This window comes from Triturus cristatus, chromosome 5_1, assembly GCF_964204655.1.
Source record: "Triturus cristatus chromosome 5_1, aTriCri1.1, whole genome shotgun sequence".
In the NCBI taxonomy this organism is placed as follows: Eukaryota; Metazoa; Chordata; class Amphibia; order Caudata; family Salamandridae; genus Triturus; species Triturus cristatus.
The window spans coordinates 644,317,581-644,335,487 of NC_140587.1; the positions used below are offsets into that span (position 1 = coordinate 644,317,581).

At 51.1% G+C, this 17,907-nt stretch overlaps 1 protein-coding gene across 1 annotated transcript in view; it reads left to right on the forward strand.

The window, feature by feature from the left end:
• Positions 1 to 14,030: 14,030 nt before the first annotated feature.
• The window catches only part of PENK (proenkephalin), a 53,813-nt gene continuing 49,936 nt past the window's right edge, over positions 14,031 to 17,907 (forward strand). The window contains exons 1-2 of the mRNA XM_085605585.1: positions 14,031 to 14,487; positions 16,431 to 16,577. Coding sequence (XP_085461711.1) covers positions 16,434 to 16,577 — 144 coding nt within the window. The 5' untranslated portion in view covers positions 14,031 to 14,487; positions 16,431 to 16,433. The remainder of the gene's footprint in view (positions 14,488 to 16,430; positions 16,578 to 17,907) is intronic.

Genomic DNA, 17,907 nt, shown 5'->3' on the forward strand with positions numbered 1-17,907 from the left:
CCTGCAGCCTTGCAGGACATATCCAACAGCTTTCACCCCTACTTATAAGGTGATGGCAGCCGTGCATTTTTTTTCCCACTGGATCGTTCCAAGAGACAGTGGCCAGTGCTGGTGGGATGTCACAACCGATGTTGAGCATGGTGCTGCGTGATGTACTGGCCGCCATGATGCTATACAAGTACAGATACATCCATTTCCCAAGGGGTGCTGAATTGCCAGCTGTGAAGGGAGACTTCTATCCTCTTGGACACATCCCCAATGTTGTTGGGGCCATTGATTGCACCCATGTCGGGCTTGTGCCACCACAGGTAAGTGAGCACATTTACCGCAATCGCAAGCATTACCACTCCATCAATGTGCAGGTGGTGTGCCTAGCAGATATGATCATCTCACACAAGTGTGCCAAATTCCCAGGCTCAGCCCATGACTCTTAAATCCTGCGGAACAACATTGTGCCCCAGCTGATGGCTAATCTTCTTCCCGAGCATGCATGGATTGTGGGTGAGTATGCCTAGACGTGTGGCATGCTGGGTGTGTGGCCTGCTGCTCTCAGCCTCTGCGACGTTGCAATGTCTATTTGTGTTTGTCATACCTAGGTGACTCTGCATATCCCAACCGTCCCTGGTTGCTGAGCCCACTGCGGAATCCCAGGTCCCCGGCTGAGGTCCACTACAATGAGTCCCATGGGAGGACACGTCATGTGGTGGAACGTTCTTTTGGTCTGCTCAAGTCACGTTTCCGCTGCCTGGACAAGACCGGAGGTGCACTGGCATACTTGCCCAGGAAGGTGTGTCAGATTGTAGTGGCATGCTGCATGCTCCACAACCTAGCCAATCGCAAGGAGATTCCCCTGCTCCTGGATGATGGTGAGGATCCAAGGCCCCAGCCTGCAAACCAAGCCGTGTCCAGTGGGGGGGGTAAATGCTTTATTGTATAGTTAATAAAAACCATTACAAAATGTAAATATGACGATATGTTAAAACACAGAAAATTTACACTACCGTTCATATGATAAAAACTAAAAAAAATGAAGATAAAACAGATGTCTTTCTACTATAAAAGTAACATATTCCAAGTTCAGCAATTTGCTAATGCTTTTTGCTTTTTCTCAAACTGTTCAATGAATTTGATTGCTCTGCAGATGAATTGTGGGTCTACTGTACATAGGGTTTGTATGACAGCGGACCGACATGTACGCATTCCATACTCCTTGAATTTGTTTTTCAACCAATTCCGACGTTCCTGTATAAGCGCCGGGCATATACAAATCAGGTGGAGGAAATCTTGCCTTGCTGCGCCACATAACCCGCACCCTTCACTTTCTTGGGGCTTCCACTTTGGTTGCTCAATGTTAGTTGGCAGATTGCCCAGCTGTTGGACCCGGCCTCGCAGAACGGCCCTCCGTGCACCCGCACCACCGAAACCTGGTACCTGCCGCCCCAACCACCCGGCCCAGCCGGTCCTTCCTACCAGAACACCCACACCCGGCCCGGACATCCTCGTCCACGGCCACCCTTCTTTCGGCCACCCCGGGCCCGCATGCCCCCTTCATGCGTCAAGATGGCCGCCCGGCCCCAGCGCGACCCTGGCCTAGAGGCGCCACTCCGGCTGGAGGACATCACACTTCCAGGGGGATGAGAGAGGGAGGAGCAGTTTCTATCGCACCTCTGGACTCCCCTGGGACGATGGGTTTCGATCGGCCCTCCGGCCTCCCTGAGAGCTGGCTCCACGCCTGCTGGGTGTCTGGGACTCCTCCCGCCCCGGCCCTGAACGAGATCAAAAGACAATAGCAGGAAACCCCGACAAGCGACCCCCAGGTGACAAGACCCCTGCCTCCACCGACCCCGGACATCAAAGAGGGGTCGACCTATAACAAGGGGTGCTCTGGGTCGGTCCGGCAGATTCGACGCTGGAACAACGTAAGCCTGCTGAGTGACTCGCGGCTCCTGAAAGATCGTAACACCTCTGAACTTGCGCCTAAGCCTGCTGAGTGACTCGCGGCTCCTGGAAGATCGTAACACCTCTGAACCTGCGCCTAAGCCTGCTGAGTGACTCGCGGCTCCTGGAAGATCGTAACACCTCTGAACTTGTGCCTAAGCCTGCTGAGTGACTCGCGGCTCCTGGAAGATCGTAACATCTCCGAACTTGTGCCTAAAGCCTGCTGAGAGACTCGCGGCTCCTTGAAGATCGCACACCTCTGAACCGGTACCTGAGCCCGCTGAGTGACTCGCGGCTCCCCCAGACTCTCACGGTCCCGCCGGACCCCGACTACGACCCCGTATCCCCCGGCTCGAGGATTGTGAGCTGTGCGCCGGATACGTCCCTGCTTGAACTTTTGCCAAAGACTGTCCCGCTACCCCCCTACCTTTCCGAGACTCTTGAACCCGTGCACACCTTGTACATATTTGCCATGATAACCTACTTGATAAAGATTGTTTCTGAGAATAACCGGTGTGGTTACTCTGTGTCGTGTGGTGCCAGAAGTACGATCCTAGCTGCGAGATTCCTCCCCCTGGGGAGTCTCCCGCCAGTGCCCGGCTACGATACTTCGAGGGTGGGTCTCAGGGTAGTCAGGACCCCCTTCCGGGCTCCTCTGAGGTCACCGTCTAACATTGGTGGCAAGCGACGGGATTCGGGCCCATCACCTAGAGATCGTACCGTGAACAACGGACGCACCACCGACAAGGATGGCAGAAGGAAGCGCCATGAGCCCCGCAGAAACCAACGCCAACAGGGTGTTCCAGGTGGAGCATCTAGAAGAATATACACACAAGGAGCGTGAAGCAATTTTGCAAAGAACTTAAAATCGCTACCACTGGTCTCAACACGAAGGAAGATTTGCAGAAAGCACTGAAAACTTGGGTGGAGACCGGGGCCTCCCGCCCGGAAGGCACGGGGGAGCGCCCCGACGAAACCGAACCTCCCCAAAGTGAAAGCAGCAGCAATCCGGTGCGAGGAGGCGTACCAGACGGGGGCTTCTCCCCAGAAGAACTCGCGGACAGAGAGAGAAGCCGCAATCATGAACTAGAGCTGGCCAAACTCAAAATTGAGGGCGAATTGAAGTTAGCGGAAAAAAAGCTAGCGGTAGAACAAATGCGTGTACAAGGCGAACTGGAGGAGAAAAAGCTCCAACGGGAGCACGAAGGAAGGAAGCTCCAGCTGGAGCACGAACGCAGCTTAAAGGAACTCGAGCTCAAGGCCCGAAACGAGGAAGGGAGGCCCCCAGGAAACCGAGAGACGGTCTCCCCAGCGGAACAGAAGGTCCACATCCCGAAGGATGTGGTCAAGGAATATTATAAAAACGATGACATTCAGCAATGGTTTTGGGCCTACGAGGTCGCCATGACCTCCCATCGGATCCCGGAGAAGGACTGGGGGGCGGGGTTGTGGGGGCGGTTTCTGAGCGAAGGAAGGGACACCCTGCTCGACCTACCCCTCTCCCTGCAGACCTCCTACAGCCACATGAAAGAGGCTCTACTCACAAGATACGGCCTCACCCCAGAAATGTACCGTCAACGGTTCCGGGACTGCAGGAAGATCCCGGGCACCACCTGGGTGGAATATGTAAACTTTTTCAGTCGGGCCTTCGATGGGTGGACCAAGGGCAGCAAGGTCACCACCCTGGCCGAACTCACTGATCTCATGTTGTGGGAACATCTAGCTGCGAACTGCTTCGTAGAACTACGTCAGCATCTGCTGGACAGTAAGCTCACAGATCCCCGGAAGCTGGCTGTGGAGGCCGACCGCTGGACCAACACCCGGGTCTCCCGGGGCATGGTAGGAGAGTACCCCCGAAACAGTCAGGGACCACCCCGCCAGAGAGGAGGAGGGAGTCAGGGAGGGCCGAGAGAGTCCCAGCCTAGCCCCCCGAAGACACCACCTCCACCTTTTCCGGCGCCCCCTCCACCAGTAACCGGGCCCCCTGGGAAACGGGGACACCGGGTGACCGTCACATGTTTTCGCTGCCAGAAACCCGGGCACTACGCCAATGACCCAGAGTGCCCCATGGCCACCCAAGTCCCCCCGACGAGACAGATAGCCAACGTAGCCCTGGGGGAGGGGGTGGAGGAAGCCGAAGAGTGGGAACCCGCAGCAATGGCCCTAGTATCCCTGGGAGATAGGGAGATGATCCCTGGTAGCCTCCTCCCCTCCAACACCCAGAAGTATGGGCAGCTTGTCAAAATCAATGGCCACCAGGTAGAGGCCCTGCGAGACACCGGGGCCAGTATCACCGGTGTCCTCAGGCACCTAGTCCCCGAAGAGCAGATCCTCCCCAACGTCTTTTGCCCTGTAATATCCGCAGACAATAGAGAGAGCATGTGCCAGGTAGCCCTGGTGCCATTTGAGTGGGGAGGGGTGATAGGCAAACTCAAGGTGGCCGTAAGAACCTCCCAGCCGGTCGACTGCCTTTTAGGGAACGACCTAGAGAGTTCCCCATGGAAGCACGTAGAGCGTAAGGCCCACCTGGGAATGATGGGACTCCCCGAGTGGGTGTGCGCCACCACCCGATCTATGTCCGCCCGACTCACTCCCCAGAGGGAAGTCGAGAGCACCCCGATCGAAGAGATCAGAACAGTCCCCGCCGAGGGTCCCTCCGTCCCCCCATCAGAAGGGTCCGTCGCTAGCGATGAACCCACACCATCCGACCCTGACCCGGTCCCTGAGTTAGGCGATCTACCCGAGTTGGCCCAATGGCGCCACGAGGGCGGACCCACTCGGGAGGAGTTTTGCAGGGAGCAAGCCACTTGTCCTTCCCTGGTCGGGCTGCGGCGCCAAGCCGAGGGCCAAGCCGCAGGTGACCAGACCGGGACGCACCGAATCTATTGGGAGAATAGCATCCTGTACAGTGAGCAGAAGTCGGTGGAGCTGGGATCTGGACGGGTACTGGTGGTACCCCTCCGCTTCCGAGATTTCCTCCTGGGTTTAGCCCACGACGTCCCCCTCGCCGGTCACCTGGGACAGGACAAGACTTACAACCGTCTTGTGACCCATTTTTACTGGCCTAAGATGAGAGCAGCGGTAGAGGCCCATTGCAAGTCCTGCCCCACGTGCCAGGCTAGTGGAAAGAGTGGAGGGAAACTCAAGGCTCCCCTCCAACCCTTCCCGGTCGTCAGTACCCCCTTCGAACGAGTCGGGATCGACATCGTGGGACCACTGGACCCCCCCACCTCCCAAGGCCACCGTTTTATCTTGGTCCTAGTGGACCACGCCACCCGCTACCCAGAGGCTATCCCCCTGCGCACCATTACGGCCCCTGTGGTGGGCCGGGCCCTGATGGGGATCTTTTCCAGGGTGGGGTTTCCCCGCGAGGTCGTGAGCGATCGCGGCACTAATTTTATCTCAAGGTATATGACGTCCCTGTGGCAACAATGTGGGGTGTCCTATAAGTTCACCACCCCGTACCATCCCCAAGGAAACGGCCTAGTAGAAAGGTTTAATAGGACTTTGAAAGGGATGATCGCTGGCCTAGAAGAACCCCTCCGGCGGAAGTGGGACGTCCTGCTCCCTTGCCTATTGTTCGCGTATAGAGAGGTCCCCCAGAAGTCCCTAGGATTCAGCCCGCCTTATGTTAAGGTATTTGCGTTTGATAAAAGGCGAAAAAGCAAGGTCCAAGATGAGGACAGTGGAGAGGAGGAAGGTGTTGACCTGTGTGAACAGCTCATCACCCACTACTTCACTTGAAGGTGGGTGTCAATGTGCAACATACCCATTGTCTGATGATATTGCTGTTTTCGTGAAGGGGCATGTGAGCATTGTAGCAGCAGCCAGTTGTAGACTCAGTGGTGGTTGGCAATGTTTCTGGGACAGGTCATTTGGGTACATCTACAGGACGTGTATGTTGACACTTGTTGCCCATTGTGACGTGTGCATGTTGGGGTATCCTGATGGTAGGTGTGGTGTGATATCTGTGATGCCACACCCAGACCAGTGAAAGTAGTTCTGTTGTGTTTCCCTAGGTGCCTTTGACTTATCCTTGCCTACATACAGCCCATGCTCCTGGTACATTGTGATGATGTTGAAGACTGTACATCCTGCAATAAAGACGGAGCAGACATGACAACATGTGTGTGATGATATTTTATTTGCAATGGTGAGATGCGAGGGGGTGTACTTTTCCATTGGAGCATGGGGATGAGCAGTGAGTTGACAGTTGTGGTAGATGAGATAATCGAGTAGTCACCACATTGCTGTGGTGACCCAGCCCAACAGACAGATGCCATTCACAAGGCAGTGTGGGGAAAGACAGTCCAAAAGTTAATGCAGTGGTAGAGAGGGTTGCCATCATGGCTGGCTCCGTGACTGGCAACTGGCAGGTGCTTGGCCTCCAGATACTCCCAGGGTCTTCTTGGGATGGCCCCTTCGTCATTTGCAGGGGGGGGGTGCTACAGGGCCAGTGGTGTCTGGTGACTCAGCCTTCTCTGTGGGCGCAGGGGAGGATGGTGAACTGTCACTGTGTGGCCCACCAGAGGGAGGTGGAGGTGTTGTCTGTGGCGCATGCCTGTCCCTCAGTACCACCACTTGCTGGCCCAAGAGGTCCACGATTTGCCCCATGCGGGTGTCGGTGGACCTCATCAGCAGGATGAGCTCGTGCAACAGTTCGTCCGACCGACCCGTTCGCCCCTGGGCCTGTTCGTATGCGCCCAGGACTCTGGTGATGTGTTTCAGGGATTGGGTCCCAGCCTCCTGGTGTCTGTGGGTGACCCTGCCCCTCCTACCTGCCCTGCTGCCATGGAGCTGTTGCCTCACCACTGTGGGCACCCGCATCCTCTCCCTGCGCTCCTCCGTCAGTGGTGTGTGCTGGTCATCCTCTGGGACAGAGAGGGTGTTGCAGGCAGCACTGGTGGTGGTGGTGGCAGTGGCCACACAGGCCGTGACAGCAGGGGTCTGCTGTGCAGTTGTTGGCGCAGATGTGGTGGGGGGGACGATAGGGTCCTGGGACCTGTTGCTCCGTGGCACACCAGATGGGCCGGCCTCGAGCTCATCGTCCAAGGAATCCTGGGAGTCAACATCCGAGAATCCATGTAAAGGGGTGGGAGATTGGCTCTGCGGGTTGCTGGTGTTGTCCTCTGCAGTGAATTCTTGGTCACCTGTGGGTCAGATGGCAAAAGGTCATCGTAGTGCACCGGGCAAGCTTTGAGTTAGCTGTGTGTCATTCATTTTTTGTACGCTGCACAATTGACAGATCATCACATTGTTTACTATGTGCACTACTGTGCTTCCTGACATGATGCAGTGGTACAGGCATTAGTTGTCCATGGTGTGAGGTGTCAAGGCATACCATGCGACCCGTGCACAATTAAGGATTACAGGGACTTGTTGCCATCTAGGGCCTAGCTTAACATGTGTTTAATTGAGAACTCGTTGTTTATTTGTCTGACCTGGCAGACGTCACATCTGGCCATGGACTGGCCATTGTCATCTCCTGCATACCTTTGTCCTGTCATGTGCATATATTGATTTTTACCACCACACATGCTTTTGTATTTTTTTAAATGGTCCATGTTGCACTTGCCTCATGGCGATGCACATGTAACTAGGTGCTGTGCATGATTGTGCCCTGACTTTCTTCTACTTGTGCATTGGTGTGTCACTCTTTGGTAGCTGTGACAGTTTCCTTAGCTTACCTGTGTGCACACTGTGCTGGGCAATGGGGTAGCTATGCCTCTTTGTGCAATGAGAGGGCTGGTGTGGTCATATGGCACCATTACATTTGTGACAAATGGGTGGGTGCACGTACTGGCTACCTACCTGTAATTTTGTTTTGTGTACTGTGCTGGCTTTCAACTGCTTCTGGGTGGGGGAGTTCTCCATCCTGCCCAAGTATGGGACAGAGGGAATGTTGGGAGTAGTAGTGCAGGCCTCCCACCCACAAACACCCTCACTGTGAAGATGGCTACCTACCTGTAAGTTTGATGAGGGTGTTGTAATGGCTTCCAACTGCTGGGGGGGCTCCATCCTGCTGAGGTGTGGTGTAGGGTGCATGGTGGGAGTAGTGGTGCAGGCCCCCCCCAGACACCCTCCCAGGGAAGATGGCTACATACCTGTGAGTTTGATGTGGGTTGTGTAATGGCTGACACATGCTTCTGGGTGGGGTGGTAGGAGGGATCCATCTTGCTAGGCTGTGGGACAGGGGCCATGGTGGGAGTAGTGGTGCAGGCCCCCCACCCACACACACCCTCCCAGGGAAGATGGCTACCTACCTGTAATTTGTTTGGTGTACTGCAATGGCTTCCAACTGCTGGGGGGAGGGCTCCATCCTGCTGAGGGAGGCAGGGTGGATGGTGGGAGCAGTGATGCAGGCCCATCAACACCCTCACTGTGAAGATGGCTACCTACCTGTAAGTTTGATGTGGGTGATGTAATGGCTGACACATGCTTCTGAGTGGGGTGGTGGGAGGGATCCATCTTGCTAGGCTGTGGGACAGGGGGCATGATGTGAGTAGTGGTGTAGGCCCCCCACCCCCAGACACCCTCCCAGGGAAGATGGCTACCTACCTGTGAGTTTGATGTGGGTTGTGTAATGGCTGACACATACTTCTGGGTGGGGTGGTAGCAGGGACCCATCTTGCTAGGCTGTGGGAAAGGGGGCATGGTGGGAGTAGCGGTGCTAGCCCCCCACCCCCAGACAACCTCCCAGGGAAGATGGCTACCTACCTGTGAGTTTGATGTGGGTTGTGTAATGGCTGACACATGCTTCTGGGTGGGGTGGTGGGAGGGATCAATCTTGCTAGGCTGTGGGACAGGGGGCATGGTGGGAGTAGTGGTGCAGGCCCCCCACCCCCAGACACCCTCCCAGGGAAGATGGCTACCTGTCAGTTTGATGTGGGTTGTGTAATGGCTGACACATGCTTCTGGGTGGGGTGGGGGAAGACTCCATCTTGATGATGCTGTGGGCCAGGGGGCCTGGTGGGAGTTGTGGTGCTGTCTGCCTGTACACATGCCCCATGGTTATGTAGGTAGCTATGTTTGGGGTGAATGGGAGTGTGTGAATGTTGGATCTGTGAGCCATGTTTTTGTGAGTGTGTGGTGCAGATGGATGGTATGTGTCCTAGGTGGTGTAGCTTTGTAGTTGTGCAAGACAGTACATAGCAGAGTGGCGGTAGTCATTTGTTTGTACTTACCAGCCTCCACTCCCCCGGCTACTCCTGTGAGACTCTCTGGATGCAGTATGGCAAGCACCTTCTCCTCCCATTGTGTGAATGGTTTTGGTGGAATGGGAGGGCCACTGCCAGTCCTCTGAGCCAGCTCACGGTTCTTGCTCCTCCTCTCCTTGACCACCCCTTCAGATCATGCCAACGCTTCATGATCTCCTTTTTTTATCTTCGGGTGGTCCCTACTGCATTGACCCTTTGGACTATCCTTGCCCACATTTGTGTCCTTGTGGCTAATGCTGTCTGTTGGACCAGGGTACCAAAAAGCTGTCGTTCCACTCTGTCTATCTCATCTACCATGACCTTCAACTCACTCTCAGTGAATTTGGGCATTTTCTGTGTGGCCATGGTGTGTGGTGTGCAAAGTGGTTGTGGGTGCAGGAGTGTGAGTGGTGGTTTTGGTTGTGCTGTGTATGGTGTGTGTTGTGCAGGGGAGTTAGTTGTGCTGGTGTGGAGGTGGTGGTGTGTCCAATTGGGGTGTTGCTGACAGGTGTGTTGTCCTGGGATTTTTCTTTTTCTTTTTGCCATGTGGTTGTGTCATTGGGGTGTGTTTTGTGTATTTGGGGGGCATTGCTAGTTTTCTGTGTGCACTTTTTGGCCTTCTTGTGGGTTTTTTGCTTCGTCCGCCATATTATTTACAGATTGTCCGCCGCGGTGGCTGTTCTTCAGCTCTTCCGCTGGCTCTCTCATTCATCCCATTGTCCGACCGCGGCGGTCGGAGATAGCGGTACGTACCGCGGGACCGTCGGGGATATCCTAATTTCCGGTGCGGTGTCTCTGCTATACTTGCGGCGGCTTGGTGTTTTTCCACCGCGAATCCGACCGCCGCAGACGGATTTTGGCCAACTCTGCCCGCTACGGGCGGTTTTTCTTGGCCTCGTTCCACCGCGGTCTGATTTTTTGGGCGGTTGATCCTAATTTGGCCACCGGTTTTTCCACTGTGCCGGTAGGTGGTTGTTTTCCGCTTCCATGGCAGTCTGGGTGCTTTTCCGCCGGCCATCCTAATGGTCCTCTAAGTTGCAGTGATTTTTAAGCATAGAGGGGCTGCTGCCTCTTCCGGCCCGCTATAAAAACATGAATTTGCAGCAGATTAATTTAGCAGCTGGAGCAGCTTAATTTATCATTAATTCTATGTTACAAGAATAATGTGAAATTACCAAATTAATCCATTCCACCGGCAGCATTAATAATTCCGCCCAGGCCTAAGTAAAACCTGTTGTGGATTTTTTTTATTTTGTTCTACATTTAAAATAAGTATTAAAATGAATTCACTTTCAAAGTTAAGATAAAAATATTTGTAATATTTGTCTTTATGTTATTTTTCCCTATACTTTGCCATAGTGGTAACATATAGTGAAAGAATGTTAAACAAATTATTTACCTGAAAAATAAATATTCAAAATATTTATTCTCGATAGTGATAAAGCATAGGGAAAACTAAAAATTTTATTTAACTCAAAAAAATATTTTAAATATGTTTATCTTACATATTCATGTAATTCAATGTATATATGTATTTTAAATGTAAAACAAAATTAAAAATTCTATTGCACTTTCAATTGATTTTTAAATTCATCTTTTATCTGCTGAAAATGTTTTGAATTAAATTAAAATTTGACTTTAAAGTTAAAATAGTTATCAACCAAAGAAAAAAATACATTTTTTTATCATGAATTGATAATTAATAAAAGAGATGCACAGACATAATTAACATTAATTTGGTAATATTGGTGATATTTTAATAAAAAATATTGTTACATAAAGTTTTTTAAAACACAAAAGGGTATTAAGATATTGTATAAATAAACAAATATATATGTACTATTATTATATATTTTAACACTAAAGTATATTAATTTATATGTTTAACTATTTTAAATAATGTAATTTACCATTGTTTCATATGGAATTTTATTGTACTTCCCTAGCTCCATTATTATTTTCTGGGGCAGGGTGTTGAGTACTAGTGTTCATCATGTGTGGTGTTGGACTTCCTACTGTGCTTTTACAGCAACTTGCCCTCAAATTTTTGAAATAGGCAAAAGTAGAAAACGTACTCAAAAGCGTAAATTACTCAAAAGTAGAAATTAACTTTGTGAATTAGGTACTACTTTAAATGCTAGGCTCCCTACTAAACCCTACATAGAGGTGACCTATTTAATATTTAAAAGAAGGCTTCTTTCCTGTCAAAAAGAGTTGTTTTGGCAGGCCCACCTGCAGGTTTAAAAGCTGCAGGAGTCAGCCTACAGAGGTAGGCCGGGCGGAATATATCCTTTGTCAGCTTAGTGGATGGCACAACATGTGCTGCAGTCCACAGGAGACTTTTAGCTATTCCAGGCCTTTGGTATACGTCTCTCATCATATACTATGGCCATAGAGGAAAGTTAAATACAGCAATTACTAGCTAGACAATTTAACCAGGTTTTAGGGGTCAGAGCACATACTCTGGGGATACCAGTGACATTAATAAAACAAAACAGGATGACCAAGCAAAAATCAGCTGTGTCTCACATATGTGTGCAATTTGTTTTCTTGATCTGTATGCCAATACTTATGTTTTATCCTGGTCTGTAAATAAACCTTGGGAGATCCCCTGGCTATTATCTCAGCTCCTATGAGGTGAGGATGCTTTGTTCACGAGCCTGGGAAATTATCTCCTGATTAGTTTAACAACAACAACACCAGCAGAGCTATACACCGTATTGCTGGGATTTCACGTAACATCAGGCTCAATACAGGGAATATTATTGTGCTACTGATCATGAAAAATATTAGGTATGCTATTCGACCAAATATTAATCAGCCCGAGTAAGCTCAAAGCAGCATTTATGGGGATGTAGCAAGGCCTTGGAAAAGTTAACCATATATCTGGAAGGCAGCCTGAAGCAACTATTGGCAAAGTCAATAGGTCGAACTTGGATTTTGGCACCTGCATGTTTTTTGTTTTTTTAAAGCCTGGAGTGAAAAAACAAGAACATAGTGAATTCTGTATGCAATGCATCTGTGAGATAAAAAATGTGAAATAATCCCTCATAAGTTACAATGCAAGTACTCCATAGGTGATGAAAGGATTCACCAAACAGCCAATAGCAGGAGGTGAAAGAGGAGGGTTACTCTTCTGGGCAGAACCTACAGCAGTCTATGTACATTCTAAAGGACTGGTATCAATATGTGGTATGGTAGCTGCACTGTCAAACCAGACCTAACAATCTCTAGTAAATCCAATAGTCCTTGCTTGCATTTGGAGATTTATTTAAAGCACCAAAATACCTTCCATACTTTAAAAGAACACAGCAAAATGATTGTTTTCTTTCAGATTCCCTCTATGAAATTAAGACGGTAATGTGTGATGAGTCAGTGTTGTATGTGATGTAAAATTGTTGCTCATACTTTGCAAAGCAAGTACTCAATAGTGGGTGGAATAGTACACCAGCCATATCAGGAGGTGAGACGAAAATAGCCCTATGGTGTATGTATATTTTAAAGATGTAGTAACAACAGGTCATACAGACACCTGCGCTGTGAAGCGAGGCCCAAAAAGATCCTGCTGTGCTATGTGTGTTGGTTGTGCTATGTGTTAAGTGAAACAGCAATTACATATCCTGCCGTAGTAATAAAGGTATTTGGAATTTGACTATTAAAGGTGTAATCAGCTTAATACTTGTGATCACATGTGTACCACACAAGGGAATCAAACCGCAATTGAAAGGCACGCGAGACATAATTTCAGTGAAATTTAAACATTAGTGTAAAAATGCAATCAGAATTTAGCTGACTGCACCACAGGCGACACTGCCGCTTTTCTTTGCTCCGGCTGCTTTTGTGATTATCTGTCCCCAGTGAAGACATGTAGACGTGAAATGAACGTCACTTCTTTATATCCGTGGTGTCTCATCAATCATTTGGAACTACATCTCATTCCCTGCCTGTAATCAGGCTGCCAAGAGCCTGCAAGAAATCATTTTGATCACGTTCCCAAGGTGAAGTGGGTAAGTACAGAGTTCACTGTGTTTCCATTTGCCAAATGCAGCGCAGCGAATACTCTCAAAACGGGAGATGGGGCAAAAACACATAGGACCTGACTAGTAAGGGGCCCATTAACTGGTGTGAATGTTTATGTCAGTTCTGGCAAGGTCTGTGTGCATTTATGTTTTTGAATTACTGCTGCTTTGTCAGATGGTCGAGGATAGGTCAGTTGTAAAGGCGAAGTGGAGAGCCACATTACACGTTTTGCGTAGAACTGATGCAGTCAAGGGTTGCTAATGTACTCTGGGGATAGGAGGAGGAACAAGCAGTTAGGGTCTAGTACAGTACTTGCATGTGTCAGCGAACAAGGCCACGGAGTTGACGTCATTAAACACATCCCATGTGTAGTTACTCAATGCATTACCTATATGCAGTATCGTTCGAATGCACGGTAGTACACTCTCAGATACACTACAAACTTCGCGGGTCTAATGAAGGTGGAATAAAATCACTACACAAACATAAAAAGCCAGTAGTGAAAGCAGCAGCATCTTATGGACACTTATAACTCAAAGTCGAGCATCTCTTCACGAGTGGGTATCAGTAACGGTAATGCCCCAATGCCACATATGGGAAATGACACTGTCCTGAATAGAAATGATTGAAAAGCTCGTGTGCAGACACTCTTCTGTCTTTCATGTCTACTGCTGTCCAAAAGATTTAAAGGCGCAAAAAAAGAACTTTCCAAATGAAAAAAACGCTGCCCCTCCCTGTAATAATAATATGTTCTCCCATAACACAGTAGGCGGTGAGATCGTTGAAAGTGACTCAGCGTGCATCATTAGTCGCTCCAGGTGACAACCCTCAGCCCCTCCACCCCCTTGCACCCTCGCGCATCTCTTTCTCACCCCCATTCAAAGCTGCACCGCACCTCGTAGCGCTCCCTCCTGGGAGCGAGGGATCACAACAAGGCGCAGACGGACCCCTCGCTAGCTGTCGTAGCTCCTGCGTCAGCAGCAGCCAGCACGCTATTGGGGGAGCGCTCGGCTTTTCCCTTTTATGACTAATTATAAAGTGCGCGCGCCCTGAGCCCCAGCGAAGAGAGTCCAGTCCCGCACTGCCATCCCACTGCTGAAGGGGACGGAGCGTCGCTGCCTCGCGCTCAACTCGCCGTTCGCACTGCAGACAGACGTCCGGGCTGGTGGCGGCGCCCTCAGTCTCTGGCGCGAGCTCCAGTCTTGCGAGTTAACTCCAGAGCCCCCCAGTCGGCGCGCGCTGCTATATAAAGCCGGCGCGAGCCAGAGTCCCAGGAACAGCCCGGGCTGAACACAAAGCACCTTCTCTAGCTGCAGCAGGAGGACCTAGCAGTGTGAGTAAACTTCTCCGCGCGCGCATGCCACCTCACCAGAAGGGCTTTCTGTTGAAAGGATTGCACAAGGTGTATATATTTCGTATAGCTGGATGCTAGCAACTAGCGCTATACCGGGGCGTTGCACAACAGACAATACAACAATACTTTAAAAGTCATTTTCGAGTTGATAAATGACTTATTCTTTACGAAGCTGCAGTATCTCGCGCGCCTCTAGTTTGGAACTGTACAAGAAGTTGTTGGTACACTAGGCATTTTCGAACTAGAAAGGGAGGGTAACTTCCCTTGATGGGTTGTAGAAAGTGCATTAAACTGCTAATGGCTACCCAGATAGTGTTAAAAACAACAACAGCATTGGCGTTTTATACAGGATAACAAAAGGGCATGCGATCAGACTGTTGAATTTCAAGAAAATATTGTTTGGAAAGAACGACTTCTGCTGTTACTGAATTCTGGGTTTGTTGGGGTATATTCCCTCCAGAGCGGGCGGCCCCTCTGGTTGGAGCTCGCTCGCTTTGGGTGGGTTCATTGACGACATGCTTATTAGCAGCCTATAGGGCTGTTCCGGTGTGTGTGTATAGAGACCTGCAGCTCACCTGTAGCCCTGTCCTGTGTTCACGGCTCCGCTGCCCGCCCTGTGCTTTCATATGTGTTAACAGTCCGGTTGCTGACGTGTAACCCTGTCTTGTGTCCATAGTTTTGATGCACCTCGATGGTACCTTGTTGTGTTCACACAGTCATGCTGCTTACCTGTAACAAAGCTTTGTCTCCACAGTCCTGCTGCTTGCTCTCTTAGAGCCCTGTGTTGTCTCCGCGGCACTGCTTTGTCTTCTGTTCTCATTCCTGCTTCTCACCTTGTGGTGTAGTGTTCAAAGTCCTACTACTAACCTGTAACCTAGCATTGTGTTCAAAGTCCTACTGCTCCCCTGTGACCCTGATGGGTACTCTCAACCCCGATGCTCATCTGTGGTCCTGTCTTTCGTTCACAGTCCTGCCGCTCACCAATAGTCCGGGTGTGAAGCCAGAGTCATGCTGCTCACCTGTAGCCCTGCTTGGTGTTCATAATGCTACTACTGATCTAAAGCGCTATCTTGTGTTCACAGGCGCCTCCTTTAAATGTGTGTTCACAGCCCTTCCGCTCACCTGTAACCCTGTCCTATTCCTGCCGCTCTCCTGTAACCCTGCCCCGTCTTCCTGCTCCTAGTGCTCGCCTGTAACCCTGCCTCGTCTTCCTACTCCTAGTGCTCGCCTGTAACCCTGCCTCGTCTTCCTACTCCTAGTGCTCGCCTGTAACCCTGTCCCGTCTTCCTGCTCCTAGTGCTCGCCTGTAACCCTGCCCCGTCTTCCTACTCCTAGTGCTCGCCTGTAACCCTGCCCCGTCTTCCTACTCCTAGTGCTCGCCTGTAACCCTGCCCCGTCTTCCTACTCCTAGTGCTCGCCTGTAACCCTGCCTCGTCTTCCCGGTCCTGCTGCTCACCTGTGACCCTGACCCGTCTTCATGGTCGTCCTGCACACCTATAAACCTGTCCTGGTCCCGCCGCTCACCTGTAACCCTGCCCCCGTCTTCCGGGACCTGATGCTCACACCTAACCTTGTCGCGTAGCAGCAGTGCTGCTGCTCACCTGTAGCTCTGCACAGTATTCTCAGCTCTACTATTCACCCGCTGCTTTCTCTTGTGCTTTCCCTCTACCTCTTCCTGCCCGCCAGTGCTGACCTTTGTTTGCTGACCTGTTATCCTCTGTTGGCCATATTCCTGCTTGTGACCTGCCTTCTGTTTACATTGCTGCTCCTCACATGTCGCCTTGCCCCGCTGCTGCCCCCACCCTCCCTTTCGATCTCCGCCCTCTGTATTGACCGCGCACCTGCCCGCTGTTCCCTCGCCTGCTGTCTGACCTCTTGCGCCCACTCCAGTTGCTTAACCGGTGCCTCTCTTGCTCCCACAGCCCATGGCGTTGCTGCTGCTCCGGCACTGCTGCCGCCTGCTCCTGGTGCTCGCTGCCTGCCACATCGCGGCTGTCCTGGGGGAGTGCAGCAAGGACTGCGCGGCCTGCGCCTACCGCCAGGGGGCACGCTCCGACATCAACCCACTGGTAAGTAGAGAGTACCCTACCCTTCCGGGAGCTGAACCGGTGACCCCTGATCTCTGAAGCAGGGGCGACGAGAGCAGAATCTTAAAGGGGCCACCCAGTGTGGAGACAAATCATTCTTTTCGCCCAGTCCTGGATGTCTATCCGTCACCAACAATAGGTATTCCAGAACACGCGTTTGTGTGATATCAGTTTGGATTTTGAAATCTATTCTGACCACTCACCGGGTGGTCCCTTTAACCCGGCCCCACGCTGAGCATCGAATAGTAGATCAACCGTTTTTAACGCTGCACGTCCGGTTGATTATTAGGGCGAGCTGGTGGTAGGGGATGTGGTACCAGCGTGAGTGATTAATAAACCTGCACGTGCACGCCTATACATATAAACTGTCTGGTGAATAGAATGAATGAACACTGGAAGGACCGCGCGCACACAGATAGCATTGTGCATGATGCCTTGCTCCCCCCCCCCCCCCCACACACACATACACCCACCCATATCACCAATGGGCAGCACTTCACCGGTATGAGGGCACGCGTGAGAAATACGGCATTGCATCTCGGATTGGTCAGTGAAGCGCCACAGCCTCTGGGTCATTATCAGCTGGAACTGGAAGGGCAGCCTCCAGGGTTCTCGTTCACCGAGCGCTTATATGGCAGTCAGTTTATAGCGCTTTACACCGAAGCTAGACTCTGCGCTATTTATACTTTTCAGCAGTAGTTCTGCCGCTGCGTACTTTTCAGTGCCAGTCAGGAGACGAGCAGTAGTGTTTACCTGGGTCAGCATCAATACAGGGGGACATTTCAGATTACACATTAGCGCATCTTTACCGCGACGGTAACTGTTTATTGGACCCACGGTGTAACGTGGCCACCCGCAGGGAACCCCACGTAGGAGCCGAGCACATACCTGATCTGGAGGGCTGCGCACTCCTGCCCCCCCATCCCCGACCCTCGGAGGCCCATAGTCCCACATCCCCAATGACCCTCGGGGCCCCAGCTCACTAGGAAAGGCAGCCTGCCTCCTGTCCTTGGCACACAATAGATGCACACACTGAGCCGAGCCCCGGTGGTATTCGTGTAGGCCGTAGGGTGTTACCAGACACACCTTTAGAAGGGGTGGAAGGGTAAACTAACGTGCTTGGTTTTAATAGCGAGGTTATAGGTCCTAATATTGTGTTCCTGACAAGGGGCTCCGAAACCATGTAGGATACATTTTTTTTATAATTACAACTTAAATATTTACTTATGGAATCCGGAAATAACGATCATTACATAAGCGGTAAGAATGCTAACGTATGTGTGACCCTCAGGTCACACGTTCGAATCTCGGC